Source organism: Galeopterus variegatus, unplaced genomic scaffold, assembly GCF_000696425.1.
Source record: "Galeopterus variegatus unplaced genomic scaffold, G_variegatus-3.0.2 Scaffold5767, whole genome shotgun sequence".
NCBI lineage: Eukaryota > Metazoa > Chordata > Mammalia > Dermoptera > Cynocephalidae > Galeopterus > Galeopterus variegatus.
In genome coordinates this window covers 71,431-83,840 of record NW_007731878.1, presented here as the reverse complement: position 1 = coordinate 83,840, position 12,410 = coordinate 71,431, and the positions used below count along the sequence as shown (strand labels likewise).

At 35.5% G+C, this 12,410-nt stretch overlaps 1 protein-coding gene across 1 annotated transcript in view; it reads right to left on the bottom strand.

The window, feature by feature from the left end:
* The window catches only part of DZIP3 (DAZ interacting zinc finger protein 3), an 83,679-nt gene that overhangs the window by 4,941 nt on the left and 66,328 nt on the right, over positions 1 to 12,410 (bottom strand). Inside the window, exons 24-27 of the mRNA XM_008589940.1 lie at positions 11,185 to 11,272; positions 9,255 to 9,356; positions 3,862 to 3,987; positions 1,253 to 1,437 (exon numbers count right to left, since the gene is read on the bottom strand). Of these exons, the coding sequence (XP_008588162.1) occupies positions 1,253 to 1,437; positions 3,862 to 3,987; positions 9,255 to 9,356; positions 11,185 to 11,272 (501 nt within the window). The remainder of the gene's footprint in view (positions 1 to 1,252; positions 1,438 to 3,861; positions 3,988 to 9,254; positions 9,357 to 11,184; positions 11,273 to 12,410) is intronic.

The following is a 12,410-nucleotide window of genomic DNA, read 5'->3' as shown; positions in this document are numbered from 1 at the left end:
ATAATTAAAAATTATTTATTATTTTTTTTTTTCCTTTTTGTCTTTTTTTACTGACCGGTAACCGGATTGCAACCCTCGGTGTCGTGCTCGTACCGGGGACTGGCAACGGGATCGCAACCCTCGGTGTTGCGCCCGCACCACGCTCAGCCNAAAATTATTTTTTTCCTTTTTGTCTTTTTTTACTGACCAGTAACCGGATCGCAACCCTCGGTGTCGCACCCGTACCGGGGACCGGCAACGGGATCGCAACCCTCGGTGTTGCGCCCGCACCGTGCTCAGCCAGTGAGCCGGAACCGGTCTCCTCATGGGATCCGAACCCTCAGCGGGAGCGCCTCCGCACTCCCAAGCGGCGCACTCTCCAGTGCACCACCGGGGCAGCCCTAAAAATTATTTTAATCAATACATTCCTTTTCAATTCCCAAGGTCCACTGACCCAAAACCTACACTGACGTTTTTGGTAGGACAGAGCAGGATTAAATATTTTTCTTTTCCAAATGAGTGTCATGTCATCACCCTTATACACTACCTTTCATTTGCAATTTATTCATTTTATACATACCTGTTTATAACAACTGTATTATAGCTATGTTTTTATGGTCTATTCACTATTACCAAATTTATAAAACTATAATCTGATCCTGAAGCATAACAGTATGCATATTAAATGATAGTTTTGGTCTTCAAATGAAAACATTTGTGAAAAAACTAGAATTATTTCCTCAGATACAAAAGTAGAGACAAAAGAAACTTCATTTGTGTAGTAGAATTAAATATCCTTCTGCTAAAGTCAGACTGTGAAAACCACAGTGAAATAATGATTTCTTGCATCTAACTGTGTTCCCTAAAAAGAAATTATAAGGACTCTCAATAAAATTAAGAGAACAGGAAACTAAGACTTGATGATGTTTGAGCTTATGTAGCATACAATCAACTGAAAATTCATTTCGGAAATAGGTTAAGATAATTATTGCATCTAAGATATTTAATGCATCATTATTTAATGATGGCATTAAAATTGAATAGGTTTACAATTAGTTGTACTTTCAGTAAATGAGCAAACCTAAATTTAAAAAGTTACTCTCTCATGATTTAACTTGGGTGAAAAAGATTTAGTATTTCTATTGAACAACATCCCTTCTTGGTGAATTTCGTCTTCCTTACCAAGGCTATGGTGAGAAAATACCCATACTTTTCTGTGTGTGTGTTATGCTTCTATGAAATGTTTCATTGCCATAATTATGGCTATAGAAACTGTAGAATAGGATCTGTACTCACCACTAAATAAAAACTAAGGTACCTGGTCTGTTGTGGAAAGGCAGTTTTCAGCCTGTCTGTAATCCTCTCCCAATTCATCATGGAGAGATCACTTCCCAGACCTGCACTGGGAGGCACAGCCTCTCCCACAGGCGCTGGCACAGTCCAGGCTATGCCAGCCATCTGTAAGGAGCACAGAGTTATAACCCATCAGCTTCAATTATTAGGAAGTAACCTTTTGTGCCAACATGACATTTCCATACCTCAGAAAATGAGCAGAATGAAGAAGAGAGAATACTTACATACATGCCCCCTTTTAAGAGTTTTTTCTTTAACCAGTACAACAATATTTCTAATTGTTTTTACTATTCTAACTTCAAAAATAGGACATGTTTGCCTCAGTAGTTACATACATGTACAGAAATACATGCAGGGTGTTTATTGTTGTATTTTTTTTAATAATAGTGAAAAACTGAAAACAACCTAAAGTCTGTAAATAGAGGAATGAGTAAATTAATTATGGCACATCTAATCAAGTTCTTAAAAATGGATCTATATGTTGGGGCATGAGAAATGTCAATGAAATATCATTAGTTTTTTTTAAAAGTCTGTGGCATAGTATTTATGGTATGCCTCCTTTTACATTAAAAATTAGAAAAATGTATATGCATATGTAAGTTACACAACGATCTATAAACAGCGATTATTTCCTGTAGGGATTTAACTACAGGATAAGTTTACTTTGTAACGTGCATATTTTATATTATTTGCATTTTTACCATTAGCACATATATTTTTATAATTAGAAAAATAATAAAATTTTAAACAATTAAATAAAGATAAGAATATTAGAACAGCTCTGCCCAAAGTCTCATGAATGTTATAGACAAAGGTGGTGTGGAAGTTATAATGACACCTCTGAGCCATGAAACTATCAAAGTTTTCCCCATATTTTATGGAAGTTCCTTCTTAGAACCATTAAGATTCTAACTAATTAATATTAATAAATGAATTTCTGGAATTCTAATCTGATTACTAAGATAATTATATACATGATATCTTTTACCTAAGCCTCTATATGTTATTTTAAAATACTAGATTATTACTCAAGAAAAATTAGCAACTTCTAATAGTCATTGGAATAACTTGCACAAAGCCTAATAAGTGAGAAGCAGCAGAATACTGCCCAGAAATCTAGAGATTTGCCTTAGTATAGAACTCTTCCTCATGAATCAGAAAGTAATCTCAGAAGGTTAAGGTGATTTAATGTTTTCAATTTAAAATTTTATCATAGTTCCTTATAGAATGGTGGGTAAGCAAACTACATGAGCAACACTGCAATATCATGGTGATAAAAATTTGTGGTACTTTTTTAACATGTTAAGGCCTAAATACATATTTATTTGTAGTCAGGTAGCCTCTACAAAAATAAGCAGAATCCATCTGACCTTATATTCAAAAGGAGACTGTTAGTAATAAATGTGTACCAAAAAAGAAAGGAAGAAAGAAAGAAAGGGGGGTGGGGGGAGAGAGAGAGCAAGAGAGAAGAAAGAAAGAATAATCTGCCTAGAATATACTCATGGGAAGGTCAAGATTATAGAATTTTTCATTAATTATATCTAACATCATTCTTTTGGAAAAAGATTCTTTTAATAAATTAAGTTTACCCCAGCCAAGATTACGACTAATAAAACTAGTCATTTTAAATTTGTTTATTTCTTCCTCAGGTTTGGATAAAGCTTATCTGGCTATTTGTAGCTAGGAAGATTTATAACTTTATGATAAATATTCCATGATGATACAATTTATATTATCTGTTTATAGATACAGGTAAAACATTGTGCTACTGTGTGTGCATGTGTATTTGTGTATGTGTAAATAAAATTTTTCTTTAAGCTTTGGGGTGTAATTTAGTTTGTTATCACTTGGCTTCTTTGCTTTTCAATTTTCCCAAAACCATGCTAAAAATAGAATATCTATTAAAAATATCAATCTGGGGCTGGCTGGTTAGCTCAGTTGATTAGAGTGCAGTATCAGAACACCAAGGTCAGGGGTTCAGATCCCTGCACTCGCCAGATGCCCCCCCCCCCAAGGAAAAATCAATCTATCCTGCATTGTTGCCTGTTACAGAAATAAAACTGTAATTGTAAGGTGTCTTTAGTATAAAAATATATTTATCTTTGTATCCAGCAACTAAGCTAAGATCAGGTAATGAAATAATTTAATATATGTAACACTCCTAGCACAGTGCTTCACAGGAAGTATTTTTGTTTTTAAAATTTATTTATTTATTTTTAAAAGATGACTGGTAAGGGGATCTTAACCCTTGGCTTGGTGTTGTCAGTACCACTCTCAGCCAGTGAGCTAACCAGTCATACCTATATAGGATCCGAACCTGTGGCCTTGGTGTTATCAGCACCGCACTCTCCCAAGTAAGCCAGGGGCTGGCCCTGAAGTATTTATTTAATTATCATTCAATTATTATCACCACCATCACCATCATTATCATATCAAATGAATGAGCAAAGAGAAGATATTCCTTCAGGAAGTCCACTATCATGATAAAAAAAACTAGTTAATGTCTGTTCCACTATGAAAAGTTCTTACCACAGGGGTTCTAGTTTGCCCAGCTGAAGAGATAACTCCAGGGCAAACTGCAGGCATTTGAGGAACAGTAAGGATGGGTCTAAAGAAAGATTCTTTCACAAGAGGTCTTCCTAAGAACTGCTGCATCTAAAATAGAAAAGGTAAAAAGACAACAACAACAAAAAAATCCACATTTATATATTTATACAGGCAATGATCTAAATTCATAGAGCAATGTATGAGGGAAAACAGTGATTTGAAATCTAGATACAAATCACATTAGAAACAATGTACATCAGGACATTAGTTAAATATATGAATATCTGAAAAAGCAAAGTGCAGTGAGACATACAGGAAAGAGCATTGAAAGAAAGAGAACTGTGTTCTAGTCCTACTTTCTCTCTACCTAGTTGGGTGACCTTGGATGCCAAGTTTCTAATCTATAAAATGAGAGGGTTGGGTTAGGTGATCTTTAAGGTTCCTTCCCAATTTCAATAAAAAAGGCATATGCAAAGAAGATTCTCAGTGAGTGCTGTCCATGTTGGTGAACAACATTATAAAGGACAATATTGATACTCATAAAATTCACAAAATAATCCAAAGTTATTAGTAGAAAATATTGCTTTCTTTATTAGGTATTGGAGGTAACACTTGATGGAATCCTGCCTTTATGTTTAGCTCCAAGGATACTAGAAGGATGAAATAGGTGGACCTAAAGGATAAACTTTCCTCTAGTGACTTGTAGATATGCTTGTGGGTGTTACTGTACTTCATAGGGGGTTATGGAAAACTAGACCTTCTTCGAAGCTACTGACAGAAGAGATATCTTGTTGGCTGGAGTACAGAAGGGGACAGATTTATTGAGCATCTATCTGTGTACCAGGCCTAGCAATGGCATAAAGCATAAAGCAGGAGTTCAATAACAATTTATTGAAGTAAAAAAAATGAACAACATCAATATAGTTAGTTCTAAATAGTGATCCTAAAACTAGTAGATGAAAAGTTAACAGGGGAAGCAGGCAAGAGAGCATGCCCGAGCTCCTACGCAGGAGCTGAGGGCAGCTCCCACTGCCCAAAAGCAAGCAAGAGAGCATGTCAAAAACACCACTTCTGAGCAGGTGGCCCACCACAGCAACTGCCACAGCCATAGCTGCTGAAAGAGCAACTCAGCATCATAACAGTAGCCACAGCCACCATGCAGGCAGCCTGCAGACACACTTGACTACATTGACACAAGGAGAGTCCTCAGCAAAAACTGGAAAAAGAAGAGGCCGTCTCTCTCCTCAAAGCCCACTCCAGAGTAACAGAAGCAACTGCTCTACTAGATGACCAGACATCAATGTAGAGATATTAGAAATACAAAAACCCAAGAAAATATGACAGCACCAAAAGAACACAGTAACTTTCAAATACCAGATCCTATAGAGCAGGAAACCCTTGAAATGACTGAAAAGGAATTTCAAGCAACAATCTTAAGGAAACTTACCAAGATATAAGAAGACTCAGCTAGACAACATAATGAAATGAGAAAAAAAAAAATCCAGGATATGAAGGAGAAAATTTGCAAAGAGATTAATACCTTAAAAAGAATGTAGCAGAACTCACAGAACTGAAAGATTCACTCAGCAAAATAAAAAACACAACCAATAGGTTAAGCAGCAAGCTAGAACAAGCAGAAGAAAGAATTTCTGATCTTGAAGATAAGTCTTTGAAACAACGCAGTGAGATTAAAAAAAGGAAAAAAGAATTTTAAAAAATGAAGACAATCTAGGAGAGCTAACAGACAACATTAAGGACACAAACATCTGAATTATGGATGTTCCAGAAGGGGAGGAGAAAGGAAAAGGCATGGAAAACCGATTCAATGGAATAACAATGGAAAATTTCCCACGTAGAGAGAGACATGGACCTTCAGATCCAGGATGCTCAAAGATCCCCAAACAGATTCAACCCAAAAAAGATCCTATCCAAGACACATCACAGTCAAACTGGCAAAGCTCAAAGAGAGAATCTTAAAAGAAGCCAGAGAAAAGAGTAATCACCCATAAGGGAGCCCCTATCAGACTAACAGCAGACTTCTCAATAGAAACTCTACAGGCCAGAGAAAATGGGATGATAGAGTCAAAATACTGAAAGAAAAAAACTGCCAGCCAAGAATACTATACCCAGCAAGACTATCCTTAAGAAAAGAGGGAAATATAGTGTATTTTCCAGACAAAAACTGTGGGAGTTCACCACCACATGACCAGGCCTAAAGAAATCCTGAAGGAAGTCCTGCATAAGGAATCTGAAAAATGATAATCATTACCATGAATACAGAAAAAAGAATAAAACCCATTGGTAGAACAAAAATACAAACAAGAAAGAGAAAGAAACTAAATCACACCACCACAAAAAAACCATAATGCAATGTGATAAAGCCTCTGCTTTATTTCTGCTTTTAGTAATTTTAATTTTGGTCTTCTCTCTTTTTTTCTTGGTCAGTCTAATGGTTTGTAAATTTTGTTGATCTTTTTAAAGAATCAACTTTTGATTTTGTTGATTTTTCTATTGTTTTTTAACTCCCTATTTCATGTATTTCTGTTGTAATGTTTATTATCTCCTACTTATATTTGCTTTTGGTTTAGTTTGCTCTTCTTTTTCGATTTTCTTAAAGTAGAAGTTTACATTACTGATTTGAGAATTTTCGTCTTTTTAGTATAGGTGTTTAAAAGCGTAAATTCTCCTCTAAGCACTGCACAGGCCCTGTATCCTATAAATTTTGATATGTTTTGCTTTGATTTTTATCTCAAAGCACCCTCTAATTTCCCTGTGATTTTTCTTTTTACCTATTGTTCATTTAGGAGAGTGCTGTTTAATTACACACTTGTGAATTTTCTAAATTTCCTTCTGTTATTGTGATCAGAGAACATCTCAAAGCACCCTCTAATTTCCCTGTGATTTTTCTTTTTACCTATTGTTCATTTAGAAGAGCGCTGTTTAATTACACACTTGTGAATTTTCTAAATTTCCTTCTGTTATTGTGATCAGAGAACATATTTTCTATGATCTTAGTCTTTTTTTTAATGTATTAAGACTTGTTTTGTGGCCAAAATTTTAAAACTAAAAATTTTATGGGGAACTTTACAATGACTTGACATTTTATTCCTAGCATCACTGAAGGAGAGACATTGTGTAACTTCTAGGTAAGAAAAAGACAACTGGGAAAATACAAATTCTAACTAGATACAAGATATTAAAAACTTTATAATTTTTTTAGGTAAAATAATAGTGGTATAATCATACCCAATAAGAGTTCCTCATCTTTTAGGATATTTCCTAAAGAATAAATGGATGAAATTATATGATGTCTGGGGTTTGCTTTAAAATATTCCGGTGGAGAGAAAGAAGGAATGACATAAAATAAAACTGACAAAATGTTCACAATGTTGAAGCTGGCTCTTGGGTTCCCAGAGATTCATTATACTATTTTCATGTGTTTCAAATTTTTCATAATGTGAAGTTTTTACAGAATTAATGAATGTTGGGTGCTGAATTAATAGTCCTGTTCTCTTTGAGAATCCCTACTACTCAACACTTTTTTGAGGTTTAAACAGCCAGGCTACCAAAATCGAGATATAATGACACACTAGGTTAAAAACACAGTGGGTTAAACTGGGAACAGACCACATTACCCTAGACTTCTCAGGGTAGACTACTATACACAGTCTGGTGATGATTCCTCAGAACACAAGAATCTCCGAGACAGATGGGAGTTTTAGTGATCAGATCATCTAGTACAATTTCCTAATTCGTCAATGGGAAAAACCGAAGTCCTGACTTTCTCAAGACCAGCACAGCTCTTCACAAAGTTGGGACCTGAACCCAGACCTCTCTAGAGTACTTCCATAGCACAACACCATTTCAATTCAGAGCAAAGAGCACTGTAACATTTCTAGCATTTGTTCTCTCAAACTGTTTCACTTTTGCTTGAGGATCACTGATGCTTGCACTTTAAGACCACTGTTAGCTTGATCAAGCACAGCATTGATCTGTTTAGGAAGCACAAAATATACATGTGCACCCCTCAGACTGTTTGTAAAGGATGATTTGAATTGCCATACAGCCTAACTGCCAATGGGTTTTTGCCATTAACTAAACCTGGGTAAGCCACCTAAGATGGAAGAAAGTCTCCCAAAAAATTAAGGTCTAGATGGTCTGTAGGTCAAGGTTTGACTATGTTTGTCAACTATATAGTATCACTGGTTTCAAACAGACAAGGCTTATGCTGGTATGGTTCCAGAAACTTCAAAGAACAACTCTGTATCTAGCATGTCAGTCTCTGGAGCCATTTTATTTTAGAGTCATGGGAGAGTTTAACCACAATCTATGGGTAATATTTTGAATATGGGCAGAAGGTATAAGATTTTTACCAAAAGTAAGTGTTACTTCCTTCAGAACTACAGGGAATCTTTGGGATTTCTCTGTTACCTACTTAACACATTGGTTATCAGGATAGTTAGGTATGATGATGTTCCAAGCCTAAAATAATATGTTCATGAAACAGTGCTCCTGTAGAAACTGAACTGACAAAATATATAAAAGGCAATACTATCATTCTAAACTAAAGCATGCAGTATATACAATTCTTTTAGCTCTGGATTCTGCTTTCTGAACACAGTGTTACTCCATACAATTCATATAATTTTTAAATTCTTTGTTACACTCAATCATGAGTAGAAATTACATATTCAGATTTCTATTACAAGAAGGAGTGCTGATATCAAAAGTCATCTGCTCCCAAATCTTATACCTTTCTTCTCTTCCTACCCCCAGATCTGTCATGATAATAAAAGTTATCACCCAATGGTACCCTCCTAAAAGGGTAACATAAATAGTTATAGCATAGAGATTAGTTTATCCAGTTAAGATCCATTGGCCCTGAAAAACAAGCAGAGAAGGGACATAAGTGGAAGCTATCCTTGCTACTGAAGGTAGAATAGAATATAAAAGTTAAGAAAAAGAAAGCCTAAGTAGAAGTGGAGGGATGAAGTCCAGCCTACTAGGGTACTATGCTGAGATGCTTCAATCATCTATTGGTAACTGATGAATACTCAGAATTTCCAGTGCTCTCATTTTATCTCTCACAATGTAAGTGACATTGACAGGATGAATGAGAAAATATTACTCTTTAGACATTACATGCATCACTAAAATACAGTGATACAGACTACTACATTGGCCTTAGCTGAGCCAGCCAACAAATTATATTATCTGGTGACTAGTAAGTACAAACCTAATTGCAACTAGTATTCACAACATGTGCCTATTCCATTTCAAACACACATTAAACATACTGCACGTTCAGTGTTTTATAGCTATTACCATTTTATCAAAATGAAAATAGCAATTTTTCAAAATGTCATGTTTCTTACCAGTATCTCAGGACTGGGTGGTGGTGGAGGAAGCTGTACTGGAGGCAAGGTACTCAAGGCAAACCCTTGCTTCACCTTGTTGATTTGTTCATTGTACTGTGCCTGGCAGAAGAGGAGAAAAAATATTTTAGAGCACAATCAACCTTAAAGAAATAGCATATGGAAATACTTGATGTAGTTTTGGGGAATCTTGCATGATACCACTACACCAGCAGCGCTCGCAACTTGATGTAGTTTTGAATAATAAAACACAGAATAGTGTTTCCCAACCTACTGTCAGACCACTGTCCCCACATGTAAATAGCTATATTCTTAGAAGTGTTTGATTGACAAGAAACAGAGACACATACTTCACAGATCTTTGTAATAATTCTTCAGTGTTTCCATAATTTCCAGTTCCAACCAAAATATGAACCACTGGTATAAAGTGAATAAAGAATCTAAAGATTCAATAGCTATGAATAACATACTGGCTAATAAAAAGAGAAAAAATTATGAGAGTACTTCAAAAAGTTGATGGAAAAATGAAATTAAAAGGTAATATGAGGGGCCGGCCCGGTGGCGCACTGCTACAGTGCGCCGCTTGGGAGTGCGGCGGCGCTCCCGCTGAGGGTTCGGATCCCACATACAGATCGGCCGCTCACTGGCTGAGCGAGGTGTGGGCGCAACACCGAGGGTTGCGATCCCGTTGCCGGTCCCGGTCCGGTACGGGCGCGACACTGAGGGTTGCGATCCGTTGCCGGTCACGAAAAAAGACAAAAAGGGAAAAAAAAAAAAAGGTAATATGAACTCTTCCATGAACTTTTTGAAGATCTTTCAAATTTGTAACAAAGAGCTTGAACTACATGCAAATGTTCATTCTAAAAACTGAAGGGGAAATTCTAGGGGATACTTATTAAGTATCCACATTTTCTTTATCTTAAAACCTATATCTCTAGCTTGCTCCACCTCCATATATATTTTATTCTCTTGGATTTTTGCCAAAAATGATACTCCAATCCTGGAAACTTAACAACATGTTTTCAACATTTTCTGGCATTGTCCCCATTTTGTTTTATCAGATTATTTTGTGAATAACCCAGAAGAACTGGAAAACGAAGTCTTACAAAACAGAACATTTAGAAACCTCCATACCAGAGGACATGTGCTAAAAGAAAACATGGATAGAGAACAAGGGGCAGATCTTTTGAGGCCAAAACTTTGAATACATCTAGCAGAAATGCTAAACATCACTAAAGACTGAGTAAGAAAGAGTCTGGACAGAAATAGTCAAAACATCAAGGAAGAAGCTGGACAAGTCTATAGTGCTTTGAGGCAGCTCTTCACAATTGAACATCATTGTTATTTACTGGTAATGTCATGAAATCATAAAGCAACAAACATATACCAACCTTAATGCATAAATATAAAAAGATTCTAAAACCAAATTAATTAATAAATATTCAGTGGGTTATCTCTTTAGATTATTTTTAACACAGTCCTAAATCTATTAAACCAATAATTAAGAATTTATTATTTTGCATTATGGAATAATTACATAAAAAGTTAAGACTGAAAGCTAATACAGGACTATTTGATCTGCCTTTTAATTCTGTAAACACGTTATCACTCAGACCAAGTTAAGACATTTATTTTTAATTGGGGCAGAGTTAGCTTTGGAATTCTAGAAAAACTTGGTGTGAGACACAACTTTTGAGTTTATCATTTCCTGAACTAAAAGACCATATATATGAGTCTAAGATGCTATGTATAATGAACTAAATGGAAGTAACCAATCCTAAACTGAAGGCATAAACTTTGATAACTGAAATGAAAAACACATTCTTCCTTACATTTCTCTACTAATTGCTTTTAATGTTAGATGTCTTCTTTAAGTATAGACCACCCATAACATTCAGCCAATTTACTCTAAATGTATTTCAGGACTTACCCTGAGAAATGCAATCTTGTTTCTAACATCCGTCACAATGGCATTCCAACTATCTACTGCAGCCTTCAATTGAAGTGATTCTAGGTTGCTGGTGAAAAGGAGACACAAGAGAAATCCCTTTTTTTTAATTTAACACTTAGGTTTCCAAAAATATCCATTATGCTCTCTAGCATACATGTAAATTACATAAACAACAAAAATAGCTCCATCATCGACAATTACCTCAAATAGTTGTTATTAAAAATAAATCAAAAACTAGCAATAAAAATTTTTTCAAGAGCAAATATAACTTATGCTTCCAGTACACCAAGTTTTTTTCTATCTTGGCAATATTTTTTTAGGACATCTTATAAAGCCTTCATACAGAAAACCCTCCAATGAAGTAGGGAAGCAGAGAAGGCCAGAGAAATTGCCTTAGTCATCTAATGTATGAGCACTCTCAATAATGGTAACCCATCTTGAAAGCAGGTTTTGAACTAACTTCACATTAACCTTGACATCACAGAGCCATGGCTGGCCTATCCGCCTCCTTTGCAAATTAGAAAAAGATATTGCCTCTGGGAGGGCAAATAGAATTAACTCCTCTGTGAGGATAAATGAGATTGCAGCCTTTGTGCAGTTCATGAATCACAGCACAATAAACGCAGAAGCTCCATCAACACATGCCCACCAAATGATTAACTAAAGTAGGAACAACTCTGAGGTCTTTAGGGTCTACCATCTCCAGAGGAGAAATTTCATGTGGCCTTTTAAAAGGACCTATCTGTTATAACATCTCCATGCCAGTATCACCCAGCCCAACAATTTTAAAAGAGCAGAACAAGTTATCAGTAAGATCATTTCCTACAAAGAGGCTTCATAATATTCTAATTTATACAGCATCCTTTTTCCCTTTAGCAAACAAAGATAGACTGATCGCTTGAATGTATATCAGTATATCCTGGGAATCTTGGTAAACATCAGAGATTCTGATTCTTTATAAAGAACAATGATGATCATTAAAATAAATAATGATGACTTGGTCCCAGAGATTCTTATTTAATTAATTCTTTAAGATTGAAGGTACACCCCACAAGATTATAAATTTAAGGAGAATTTCATGTAACCTGTCCAATATTTGAAAATTACTCTTTTATAGCATACCAGGAAAACTGCCTGTAACATTATTTTATATGTTAATACTGATTTTTTTTTTTTTTTTGTCTTTTTTTGTGTGTGTGTGAGAA